Here is a 13,403-nt window from a genome sequence, read left to right as displayed (position 1 = left end):
ATTTCAGATACATCTTCCTTTTTAATCATATGTGTATTTTATACTTCGGGTTTTTTTTTTTTTTTTAAGAACTTCAGATTTTTAAAAATCACCACTGTAACTTGATCTGCAATCTAAGGTTCAAATGCGGACATGCAGGTTACCCAGGATAGAACAGCGCCACTCACCTGGGACACCTCTCCTGCAAGTGGCACAGGGAAGTGTTCTTTTTCTAACTAAACTGGATAGTCATACTGCTATACATATCAGGTGGAAGTAAAGCAACTTGGGAAAGGGATGATTTTAGAGGAGTAGGAAGGAATGTAGGCTAGTAACTGACAGCAACCCTGGAGTCTCAATTGCCCTGGGTTTTGTAGGTTTTGCTTTTTTTTTTTTTTCACATTGTTTCCTACCTGTTTTATATCCTGCTTTATCTTAAAAATTTTAAAAAAAAGCTTTTAAAAGGAAAAACAACAAAAGCCTCAGGGGGCACCTTAGGATTGAGTCCTGGTTGATCTAGCTTTGGTTCACACCACTTGTGAGGACCTATCAGAACTCAGGGTTCCCTTGACTTCCTTAGTCCCCTGGGCAAGAAACTGGAAAGGAAGGGAATGTCCCAGATATTAACAGCTTTGTACATTTCTTCAGATGTATGTATTATATACACAAAGTGTATGTGTACCTGTATATGTGTGCATATGGTATATTTCAATAAAATTTTACGAAAAACTTTGATGCAAATCCTTTGTGTGTACATTATTCATGTGAAATTTCTGTCAATTGAACATGTGAAAATAGTTGGATAGACGTATGCTTTGGGGAATATGAGCTAAATTACAGGGTACATGGTTTGTGAAAAGGTTACTTTGAGGGAAGGGGAGACCTTCAAGAGATGGGTAGCAGCTGAAGATAAGCTCAACTGTAGCAAGTAGAACCAAACTAATGTGACAGTCACCGTATGTGTCAGCGATCCTGCTTATTTGCTCCAACCTGGGTGATCAGGTCAGTGGGCTTTGTTCATGATTTGACAGGTATGAGACTGTGTTAAGGCTCCCTCTCAGGGCCCTCATGTCTGCATCCAACCACAAAAGGGAAAGAAAAGGCCATGCACCCTACTTTTCAAAGCTTCTATTTGAAGGTAATAGCCTTAGCTTCTGCTCACAAGTAAATGGAGTCACATGGACTCACCTAGCAGAAAGTGCAAGGTGTGGAGCTGAGAAATTGTTACTCCTCCCTGGTTGCGTAGCCCAGCTACAAGTAGGTTACTCTGGAGCATGGGTTGAGGACAACTAGCTACTTTGGTCATAGATGGCCATTTCCCAGACCAAGTAAGGTAACTTCCCCTAGGAGAGGTGTGCCATGCCCAGATACCAGGGACACAGAAAACTGATCATGATGCAAATGTAAGCTTCAAAATTGTGACCCCCACAAGCTGTTTGCAGAGATGTTGGCAACTGGAATTGTCAGCATCATTGGTGTAGGTGTAGATAATGAAGCCATTTTGAGAAGTTTTGAGGTTTCTTAATTGTATGCCTACATATGTCCCCATTAGACCAGGTAGCAGGCGGGTAGAATGGTGTCAAAGACAAAACTCCAGCAGGTTGAGTTTTGGATAGACCTTAGCTGACTTTGACTTGAATTCTAGAATTGAGCAACATTTTCGTAACAGAAGTGCTAATGAGCTGAACAGAGAAGATTGACTTCACAGAGAAGAGCTGAATAAAACGAAAAAGCAGTTTGGTCATTTAAAAACTTTTAAGGATTAGAGCTGAGGGAGTTTTATCATTATGCCAACGAAAACTGACGTGTTTGGGAGTTTGGTTAATAATCCTCTTTGTTCTCCTAAGGAGTGGGAACTTATGTTCATTATGGTGACATGGAATTTAGTGTAACTGCATTATCAGCTTTTCTCTTGGGCCTAACACAGAAGCTCGGTCCAAACCAGTGGCCTCCTGTCAGTGTTACTTAATGCACAAAGTATGGTACAGACATAAAATGGGATGCCACTCACCGTTAAAGAAAGAACCTTCTCAAAACATGCTGAGTAAAAGAAACCACAAGCAGTACATACATGATTTCACAAAGTTTCAGAAAAGTGAAAATTTGAGAGGGGAAGAAAAACTTCTCTGGCTATCTATTGGAAATTGGAGATTGCCACAGAAAGGACGTGAGGGGAATTTGTGTTTTAGGACAAGAGGTTTAAGCCGCATGGATCTTTGATTTTGTCAAAATGCAGCACGTGTTCACTAGGATTATGTGTTATGTGTAACTTTTACCTGAAAGTTAAAAATTTATGAGCAAATATTGAACTTTAGTTAATGACATGCTAGTTATTTCAGAAGAAATGTGGCAGCATCTTGTATTATCAGTCCATTTATCTGAAATCCTAGAAAATGCAAAATTGTAATGTTTTAAAGCAGATCTATTGTTGCTAGGAGTTTGGTTGGAAGGGACTTTTTGGAGTTGATTGCTGTTGCAATTTTGGTTATATAACTACGTTTGTCAAAACTCATTGGATTATACACCTATAATGGTGAGTATGTATTTCATACTTCATTAAGCTTATTTTAAACAGGCAAAAGAATGTATTGATGTACGGGCTAAATTTATGGACACATTATTTTTTTCAGATCTGCTTATGTTTGATAGTTTTCATTTTAAGCATGCACAAGTATATACTTCAGACGAAAGTCATGAGAATAGAAAATATTTAAAATGTATGATCTGAGTTCCTTCTATTGTGAGTGCCTCTGTGTGACCCGTTTAGGGTAAGTGGTATAAGGGATTTACTATTTATATTTTTCTTTATAGCTATATGTGAATAAGTGCATTCATTATTTGAGTGATTTAATTTCATGACTTACTTTTTCTTGAGCAGTTGCTAGGATGATGGTAGAGTTGGAATGAGGACCAAAACTTGCAGTAAAATGCTTTGTCAGATAATGGTATGGATGGGCTGAGTTATATGAAATTGATCAAGATGTTTTATGGTCTCTGCTGCCTTCACCCAAAAATCAAACCTATTCAAAAAGACTAAGTTGAATATGTAGAAGTGATTAAACTGTTATTGAAATCTAATGGTAGGTGATCCGTATGGTTGATTTCTTTTGATCGCTTGCGTGGCATCCTCACTAATATAACATTGCCAATGATAAATACACTTCATTGTTGTATGCCTTTAGAGCATATTAATGCCTTTGAGGCTTTTGGAGTGAAAAGGTTTATTTTGTTTGTTTTTTTTAGTGATCCATTAACACATGTTCATTGCTTGTTACTCTATAGATCAGAGAGAGATCAGTAAACTTTGTGAAAAGCTAGAGAGTACATATTTTAGATTTTGGTGTTCTGCTTTTTTCTTTTTTTTCAGGTCTTGAGGACCGTATAGTCCCCCTCAATTCTGTTGTCACAGAAATGAATGAAAGTAATTGTGTTCCAATACAACTTTATATACCAAAAATATGTTTGGTGGCCTGGATTTGACCTGTGCTGAAGTTTGCTAAGCTAAATGTAGATCATAGACACCTCCCAAGACAAATGCATGACTTACGACAAAGTGTTTAGTCAGATAAGATAGGATTTTCCATGAATTGAACTAATGCTGAATGATGAAAGTACTCATCAGAAAAACTTCCTATAGAAAATAGGGTATGCCAATTCCAGAGTGTGTGGTTAACTGATATGCAGAAATCTTGAGTGTATAGATATTATGAAAACATTTACAAATATTTTAAGATAGCTTAGGGATATTTTGGTTGATATTAAAGTATACGTTAGGCAGTCCCAGTGCAGTACTGACCTTTAAAAAATACATGCTTTAGTTATAAAATTCAGAGTAGGTCTTTGTTTTTTTATAGGACTATTTTTTGTTAAATGTTTCAAGATAATAAATCTATTCTTATTGAAGATAAAGTTCTGCCTTTTTTTATTGGTAAGCAAAGCAAGGTTTGTTAAAGATATTAAAGATAGAAAGCCCCTGCCACAGCATGCGGTTGTTTTAAAGAGAGAGAGGCCTCAGGTCTGTAGTTTTCTGTTCTTGGTCATAAGGAGTAGATAAGGACAGTGATTAACATCTGACTAGAATTTATTAAATTTATGATGATATTCCCCATGCTTAGAAAGTTACTTGGCTTCAAAGAATTACTAAGGACTTCCAAATGTTGAGTAGTCATGATTTAAGTAATGCGCTGTCATTAGATAGAACTTTAAGAGCTAATGCTTCTTTTAGTTATGGTTTATAACGAACAATGTTTTTCACCTCTTTTAGATATTTATTTATTGTTTGTTTGAAAGGCAAAATTACAGAGAGAAAGGGAGAGAGCAGTCTTTGAGCTGTTGGTTCACTCCACAAACGACCACAGTCGTCAGAGCTGAGCCAGTATGAAGCCAGAAACCAAGAGCTTCCTGGTCTCCCGTGTGGGTTCAGGAGCTCGAGGACTTCACCCATCCACTGCTGTCCCAGACCATATACAGGAAGTCAGATGGGAAGTGGAGTGGCCAGGACCGGACCAATAGCACCTAGGTGGAGGATTGACCTGCTATACCACCATGCCAACCTTGCAAGTCTATTCTAAAAAGAAACATGTAAAAAGATGATATGGTACATTTCTGTTTTAGTGTTTATACTCAGCGATTACTATTATGTAATACTCTCAGGATTAATGGGAATATAAAATTTACTTCAAAGCAAACTGTTCTTATTTTGTGAAGAATAATTTAAAAAGTTCGTTAAGTTCAATAAATAGTGACAAAATTCTATTGCTATGAGAAATGGGCCTTAATGCTAATTGTAATTTTTATTGTAGTAATCATATTAATAACAACCTTTATCAATGACATAGGCTTTGCAATGCAAACCTCTTTGCTGAAGAAGAAGCTGGCCATTTTCCTGAGAGGAGCCAATTAGTACTGGTAGGTAGTTTTCTATGCTAATATATTTAATCCTCAAAACAACCTTTTGCAAAACAGACATACACAGTGGTTTTAGGTACAAGCCTAGTAGGTAAAGCAAATTCCTTAAAATGATATACATTTTGTATCTTCTAGCTATGTTGGCATTTGTTCCTCTGATACTTGTTTTCAGAAACCCTGACCCTGATTTTGTGTTAAGCCTTGCCATGAGAATGTTCATTAAAAGTCAGGGGTTGAGCCCGGCGTGGTAGCTTAGTGGCTAAAGTCCTTGCCTTGCACATCCCAGGATCCCATGCGGTCATCGGTTTGTGGTCTGGCGGCCCCACTTCCCACCCAGCTCCCTGCTTGTGGCCTGGGAAAGCAGTTGAACACAGCCCGAAGCCTTGGGACCCCCACCAACATAGGAAACCTGAAGGAAGCTCGTGGCTCCTGGCTTTGGGTCGGCTCAGCTCCAGCCAGTTGTGGCCACTTGGGGAGCGAATCAGCAGATGGAAGATCTCTTCTCTTTATATCTGCATTTCCAATAAGGAAGAAAGGGGGGGGGGCTCAGTGAAGCCTCTCAGGAATTCTAGGTCTGACTATAGAACCAAGGAATTTATTCAGCATTCAAAAATCACATAGTCCTGACTATAGAAGACAGAATTTAATTTTTGTGTCTCAGACTAGCTTATCAGCACCATCTGGAAAGTGTGTTTAAGAGGTGATTGGACTAGATTGCTGTGGTGAAGCCTCATGGGTGCTCATGATGACGTTACATGAGGCTATGGGAGGATAGCTGCTTCTTGCTTGTGTCTGCTTCCTTGCTCACCTTGTGATCGTTCTCACACCCACCTTGATTACCAGCTCCACCAAACACCAGGCTAGCAGGTCACCTGACCTTGAGATATTGAATTGCAAGTTGTCAGCCAACTAAGTTGCCTCCTTCAGGAACCTTGGAGTAAAGAAAAACTGAGTCACACAGCATGAGTAGAGATTTCTCCAAAGATGACTCCAGATGGTCACGAGACATGTGAAAACATGTTCAACATTCCTTATCATTAGAGAAAAGTCAGTTGCCAAGAGCTGCCATTTCCCACCCATCAAGCTGCTATCAAGAACAAGTGACAAGCATTAATAGGATGTGGAGAAAACAAAACCCTTGTACATGATTTGGAGCGTAAAATGATGCAGCAACCATGGGCAGCATCATGAAAGCTTCCCCCAAAATTAACAAAATGAGCAGATGTTAGAGTAGCCCCACTTCTGGGAATATATTCGAAGAAGTGAAATCAAGATATTTGAATATATACCTACATTCATAACAATATTCACAATAGCCAAAAGCAAGCCAATGTCCGCAGATAATATATAAAATGTAATGAATACATACACTGGGAAATTATTCAGCCTTAAAGGAAAGAAAGCTTGTTATACGCCATAATATGTCATAAAGACATCAAGTGAAACAGCCAAGCACAGAGAAACAAATCTGTTATAGTTCCACTCTTATGGGGTACCTACAGTTATTACAGTCTTGCAAAGAAACAGAAACAGGAACTGGGATAAGAGGGAAATGGCATTGTTCATGAGCATCCAATTTCAAAATTGCCTTGCAAATCAAAAATATCCTTAATCCTACTGAGCTGTATAGTTTAAAATGTATGTGTTTTTGTTTTTTTAATCATAATATAGTTGGGGCCAGAAAGTAGAACATAGGATTAAGCCCCTTCCTGCAACTGTGGCTTCCTATATTAGAGTGCCAGTTTTGGGTCCTTGCTATTGAGGATGGGAAGGAAGTGGAATATGGCCTAAGTATTTGGTTCCCTGGAACCCATGTAGGAGACCAGAAGTCAGCTCTAAGCTCCTGGCTTTGGCCTGGCCCAACCTTGGCTATTGAAGATATTTAGGAATTGAACCAATAGATGGAAGATCTCTGTTCCCGTCTCTCCATACCCTCTACCTCCCTCCAACTGTAACTCTGCCTTTAAAACGAAACCGTTTTTTTTTTTTTCAAAAGAGAATGAAAGACAGCTTTTCCATATGCTGCTGTACTCCTCAAAGGCCACAACAGCCAAAACTAAGCTGATCTGAAGGAGCCAGGAGCTGCTGCTTTGTCTACCATGTGGGTGCAGGGATTCAAGGACTTGAGCCATGCTCTGCTGCTTTTGCAAAAGCAGGGAGGTGGATCAGAAGTGGAGCAGCTAGGACATGAATAGGTACCCATATGGGATGCTTTTGCTGCAAGTAGAGGCTTAGCCTGCTATTCTATAGCACCAGCCCTACCAAAAAAAAATCTTAAAAGAAAAAAAAAATAGTACACTAAAGATTGACTTCATTATAGTTGGATTAACAATTTCTGGCATCCATATCTTACATTTTGTAATTTCCTAGTCTCTTCACATGTTGACACTATGCTTGGGCCGGCGAGATGGCTTGGTGGCTAAATCCTCATACTAGAATCCTCATACTAGAATCCAGTATGGACACTGGTTGGTATCCCATCCAGCTCCCTGCTTGTGGCCTGGAGAAGCAGTCGAGACAGCCCAAAGCCTTGGAGCCCTGCACCCAAAAGAAGCTCCTGGCTTTGAAGTGGCTTAGCTCCAGTCTTGGCAGCCACTTCAAGAGTGAACCATTAGACAGAGATCTTTCTCTCTGTATCTCCTCTTTGTATATCTGCCTTTCCAATGGAAAAAGATTTCAGACGCTATTCTTGATACATACTGTCAAAAGCTTTTTATGTGACTCATGAGCTAAGTCTCAGGCTGCTGTTTCTGTCTTGCTTTCCATCTCAGTTGGGACCAAGCTAGCGTACTATGGAGAAGCCCCTGGTAGGTAAGATGGAGATGCTACAGTCTTGGTAGACCAGGAACCTCCAAACTCTGTGCTAGTGTCAATGTACAATGGAAGGTACACAAATAGCAAATAAGCACAGGAAATATACTCAACCTGGTTAAACACTGGAGAAGTACAGGTTAAACCCAGATGAGCTAACCACTACCCATGCACCTTCTGGAGTCCTAAAACAGACTTGACACAGCAGATGTGACCTAGGAACATCCAGCACTCTCATGCACTCTGAAAGTGATACAAAATGGCACTGCCATTTACCAGGATAGTGTGACAGTGTCTTAAAAGACTCAACATATACTTAATCATATGATTAGCCATCCCACTGCTAGGTGTTTACCTGAGTGAAAAGGAATTTATAGCCGTATAAAGGCTTGTACTTCATCCTTAGTATATAATGGAAAACTAGATTAAAATTGCACAAATATCTACTTCTATGCTGTAATATATCCCTAAAATGAGTACCAGTCAGGAATAAGAAAGGAATAAACTAGATAAGAGCAAGAGCTACTGCTATGCTCCTGTCAGTATAGCCAATGTCCAAAATATTGGCCACACTGAATGCCAGCAAGGATATGGAATAAATCACTTCAAGGGATGGCCTGGTGGCTTCCTACATGTTCACATACAATCTTGCATTTAATCCATGAATGAGGCTCTTTGATGCTTACCTAATTGAGCTGAAAACTCATGTGTATAACAGCTTCCTTCTTCATTGCCAAAATGTGGAATCAGACAACTAGCATGCCCTTAGGTTAGTGAATTGGCGAGCTTGTCTAACTACACTGAGAGATCAGCAGGAGGAATGCTGCACGAAGTTACAGACATGACAGAAGCTTAAATGCACATGGCTGAGTGATGAAGCCAGCCTGAGAATGCTAATACTATAATTGCGACTAAATAGCATTCTGGGAAAGATGGACAATGAAGACATTAACTAGAGGCCAGCAGTTTGAGATGAAGAAAGGATTGACAGATGAAACGTGGAAGAGTGCTCAGACACTGAAACTATATGATACTGTGATGGTGGAATACATATTGTCATATTCTGTCTATCAATGACCATAAAAGGTACAACACAGTGAACTTCATTGTAAAATTGAGCTTTAGTTAATTAACATACCAATATTCATTTACACAACATCGATCCTGAAATGTGCCACGCAAATGCAAGATGCTAATGGGAAGGTAAACTGGTAGTTGGAAGAAAGTCTTTATATGGAAATTATGCATTTTCTAGAAACCTAAAACTGCCCTATAAAAGGTTAATTAGCTAGTAAAAATAATTATTGATGGAACCCATAAAATGAGTAAGCCTTAGGGTAGTCCAGCTGAATAAAAGAAACTAGTACAAAAAGAATATATCCCACATCAGTTCTTTTATATGAAACTCTAGGAAGTGCAGGTTACGTTGATAAAGTAGTGGTTGCCTGGTGATAGACAGGGTGTAGTGCAGGAAGGGCAAGAAGGAGAGATGATAAAAGGGCATGAGGGGCAGGCATTGTGATACGATGTGTTAGCATCTTTGGTCTGCCAGCATTTTGGAAGCTGGCTGGTTCAGGAAGACTCGGCAACGAAACAGGCAATGTTGCTTCCCACATCCTTCAGCAGGCTGGCCAGGGCGTGTTCTCACAGCAATGACAGGACTCCCAGAGAGGGGCAGAGAGGCACAAGCACTTTCTGAGCTTTTTTGTGAGTCATTGTCCCATTGGCCAAAGCAAGCAAATCCCATGGCCACACTCAGACTCAGTGTACGAAGCAACTAGGAAGTTGTGAGTAAATAACTTGGATACAGAGATACCATTGGGCTAACAATGCAGTTATGAGTAATGTAACCTCACAGTTCTTTAATTAATGTTGAAGTCCATCAAAAAGTCACTTTTATTTAATTTGTTACATGGGTATGTAAACATTAAACATTCCACGATTTTTGCACCAAAATAAACCTAATCTTTTAATTAAACTTTTTTTTAAAGATTTATTTATTTTATTACAAAGTCAGATATACAGAAAGGAGGAGAGACAGAGAGGAAGATCTGTCCAATGATTCACTCCCCAAGTGAGCCGCAACGGTCGGTGCGCGCTGACCCGAAGCCGGGAACCAGGGACCTCTTCCAGGTCTCCCACGTGGGTGCAGTGTCCCAAATCCTTGGGCCGTCCTCGACTGCTTTCCCAGGCCACATGCAGGGAGCTGGATGGGAAGTGTTCCAGATGGACATCCCTGACCCTGTCAGCTGGGGGGCCAACCTGAGTTCTTCAATAGAGCTGTCGCCTAACTTGGGGTCTGAGGGCTTGCAAAGGAAGAAGATGAGCTTAGAGTGGTCCTCCTCGAGGTGCTGTCCGTTGGCCTGCAGGGACTTGGTGGACTTGTTCTGTCACCTTGGGATCATGGATAGGCCAATGGTTCATACCACCTTCTTCTGGATTTCCCCACCTGTGCCGCAACAAACGCATAGAGCCTTACATGGGCCTGGCTCAGCAGTGAGGTGGAAAAGGGTTCAAATGTGCTTTCATCAACATGGTACAATGATTCCCAAGACAGTCATCACACCTGGCTGTTGATTTTCTATTTGCATTAATTCACATTAATTAATATGATGGATAGGAAGATTTCTAGTGAGATTACATTTTCACATTCTGTTTCCATTTCTTGGGAAAAATATGTTTCTTTTGATTACCAAAATATTTCAGGATAGCTTAAGCAAAACCAAGTTTAAATAATCTCCTTCGGCTTCACTAATTGTATAAATTTTTCTTTTCTAGTTATATCTCATTTTGTGCTTCAAATGATTTTTTATTAAAGATTTATTTATTTTTATTGGAAAGTCAGGGTTCTTTTTATAGAGAGGAGAGGCAGATTTTCCATCTGTTGTTTTACTCCCCAAGTGGCCACAATGGCTGAAACTAAGCCAGTATGAAACCAGGAGCTTCTTCCAGGTCTCCCACACAGGTGCAGGTCCCAAGACTTTGGGCCATCCTCAGCTGCCTTCCCAGGCTACCAGCAGAGGGCTGGATGGGAAGGGAAGTTGAGCAGCCGGGACATGAACCAGCTCCCATATGAAATCCCAGCGCATGCAAGATGAGGACTTTAGCCACTAGGCCACCACGCTGGGCCGACAAATTTTTAAAAGCACTGTGTCATCAACTCTATAACATTAACTCTGAAATCACAGCCTAAATTTTACAGATGAGCTAATGGAGTCTTCAAGCACTGGTAGATTCATCTAAGATCACTCAGCAAATCATGAAGGCAGAGCTTGAATCTTACTTTCTTTGCAACCTCTGAAACAGTTGGGCACATGCACAAAATTGTTAACAGTGTTACGTAAAATTAGCTGCAAGCTATGTTTAAATGGTGAATATGAAACAAATGAATTTCATGTTTAGATTTGGGACCTATCCCCAAGATAGCTCATTGTATGAGTATTATACAAGGTCCCAGAATCCAAAAGCTCTGAAGCTTATCAGGTAAGGAATCTCAATTATATTCCATCCACTTTTGTCTTTTTTTAAATAAGAATTACCACATTTTAAAGAGTTTTTTGTATTTGAAAAGGCAAAGTTAACACAAATGGCTGCAGGGGCCTGTCCCTGGCCAAACCCATGAACCCAATCTCTCATCTAGGTCTCTCACACTTGGGCCTTCTTCCCCTGCTTTCACAGGCTCATTAGCAGGCAGCTGGATCAGAAGTAGAGCAGCTAGGACACAGGCTGCTGCTTGGCCTGCTGTGCCACAGTGCTGGCCTCCTTTGTCTCCTTTGGTTAGGATTGTGTAACTCCCTTGGGATTTAAGCGCACCGAACTGCTTCATCAAGGATTCTTTGTTCTGACGATGGAAATCAGCTCTTAGAACTTTGCTAGTGCTTTTGTTTCTTTTAACAGTACAGAGTTCAGGTTTCTGTAATCAGTATTTCCTTTATTACCTCTTGGAAGGTGATATTTGCTAATTTGTTTTCTTTCTTTTCATCAGGTTATTTAGTAATGTGAAGGGTTATGAATTTGAAGTTGTCTGTTCATACGAAGGGTCACCTTACTCCAAAACATGGCATCTTCGGACATGGAGGTAAAGCTACACACTTCCATACCTGCATCCCAAACGGGCCCTGGTTTGATTCCTGGCTGTTCCACTTTGATTCAGCACCCTACTGTTGGCCTGGGAAAAGCAGCAGAAACTGACCAAAATGCCTTAGCTTCTGCCACATACGTGGGAGATCTGGTCTTGACCAGGCCCAGCACTGACATTGCTGCTCTCTGGGGAATGAACCAAAGGATGGAAAAGTTCTTCCTCCCTCTCTGTCCTCCTCTTTCTGTAACTTTCAGATAAATACATAATACATATGCATATGTGTAAGAAGTATACAAGTTGCCCAGGAAGTGCTAGACAGATTCTCGACGTAGGATCCTAACATAGTGCTTCTCCAGTGATAGAGCAATACATGTTTATTATAGAAAATTAAACAGTATGAGTATTATAATCTCAAAAACTGGAGATAAACACTTTAAACATACTTTCTAATAGAACTTTTTTTAATATTTCTTTTTACTATTTTTTTGTCATTATAATCTTACGATACATCTCCACAGACCTTGGGATTTCCCTTATCCCATCCCCTAGTTACTTAAGGAGTGAGCCAGTGGATGGAAGATCTTTCTCTTCGCCTCTTCTCTTTGTAAATCTGACTTTCGGATGAAAGTAAATCTTTAAAAAAAAAATGATTTAAAACAAATATGGATTCATGGGGGCATGGCGCAATAGCCTAGTGGCTAAATCGTTATGCATCTGCCAGGATCCTTTTTAGGTTTGCTTTCAAGTCCCCGCTGCTCCACTTTCCATCCAGCCCCCTGTTTGTGCCCTGGGAAAGAAGTAGAGGATGGCCTAAAACCTTGGGATCCTGCACCCAAAAGGGAGAGCCAAGGAAACTCCTGGAGATTTGAGTCGGCTCAGCTTCACCTATTGCAGGCACCTGAGGAGTGAACCAGTGGACAGATCTTTGTAAATCTGCCTTTCCAATACAAATAAATAATTCTTTCAAAAAAAAAAAAGAAGATACATGAAATTTTTTCATATTCAGGACAGTATCTTTGTATTTTGCATTTTCTCATTCTGCAATCAAGTTTTGTCTGCATTGTTACAAAAAGAATTTCTGAAAGTGGCTAGTGTGGTGATTCAGTTGGATAATCCATGTCCTGAAAGCGCCAGCTTCCTGTTAATGTTCTAAGAAAGCAATAGAGTATGACTCATTTGGGAGACCTGGAAGAAGCTCCTGGCTGTGGATTAGCTCACCTCCAGGTGTTGTGGCCATTTGGAGGGGTAAATCAGCCATTTGGTCTTGGGGATTTTACTGCCATGAAGCCCCCGAAATCACTGGGGGGGGTGAGGCGAAGTGTGGTGTGCGGCCTCAGGAACTGCCAGAGACAGTCTGATTGATCCTGTCTATTTATTGTGATGCAAGCATAACTTACATAAACTTAAGAGAGGGGAAGGCAGAAGGGTGTTTCCTGACAGTCCTCCCACCCAACAATGACATATAATTGGCTAGTATGCCTGTCAATTTCTCTGGACCACTCCAGTCATGTATTAGGTCACATACAACACACATGGCTGGCAGGTATGGCTCAGGTCATGTTCACCATGTGTGGCTGGTAGGTAGGCTGTGGTTGCATTTGGCTTCTCAGAGTTGCTTATCAAG

The 13,403-nt window shown here is 40.4% G+C and overlaps 2 protein-coding genes and 1 non-coding gene across 5 annotated transcripts in view; 2 read left to right on the top strand and 1 right to left on the bottom strand.

Moving 5' to 3' along the window:
• The window catches only part of PPM1B (protein phosphatase, Mg2+/Mn2+ dependent 1B), a 65,469-nt gene extending 62,745 nt beyond the window's left edge, over nucleotides 1-2,724 (top strand). Inside the window, exon 8 of the mRNA XM_058668002.1 lies at nucleotides 2,610-2,724. Coding sequence (XP_058523985.1) covers nucleotides 2,610-2,625 — 16 coding nt within the window. The 3' untranslated portion in view covers nucleotides 2,626-2,724. The remainder of the gene's footprint in view (nucleotides 1-2,609) is intronic.
• A 2,052-nt stretch (nucleotides 2,725-4,776) lies between these two features.
• The window catches only part of SLC3A1 (solute carrier family 3 member 1), a 49,229-nt gene continuing 40,602 nt past the window's right edge, over nucleotides 4,777-13,403 (top strand). Inside the window, exons 1-2 of one of the 3 annotated variants that reach the window (XM_058667999.1) lie at nucleotides 4,777-4,887; nucleotides 11,684-11,776. The gene's annotated coding sequence lies outside the window, so the exon portion shown is untranslated. Of the gene's footprint in view, nucleotides 4,888-11,683; nucleotides 11,777-13,403 lie in introns of those variants that run through there. The other 2 variants (XM_058667998.1, XM_058667997.1) reach the window with 2 other exon arrangements.
• On the bottom strand, nucleotides 10,178-10,261 carry LOC118760766 (small nucleolar RNA MBII-202). Its single transcript, XR_004996975.2, has one exon. It is a non-coding gene; the product is annotated as a small nucleolar RNA MBII-202 (small nucleolar RNA).

Source organism: Ochotona princeps, chromosome 8, assembly GCF_030435755.1.
Source record: "Ochotona princeps isolate mOchPri1 chromosome 8, mOchPri1.hap1, whole genome shotgun sequence".
In the NCBI taxonomy this organism is placed as follows: Eukaryota; Metazoa; Chordata; class Mammalia; order Lagomorpha; family Ochotonidae; genus Ochotona; species Ochotona princeps.
The sequence above is the reverse complement of the archived record's forward strand: the minus strand, read 5'-3'. Positions and strand labels throughout refer to the sequence as shown.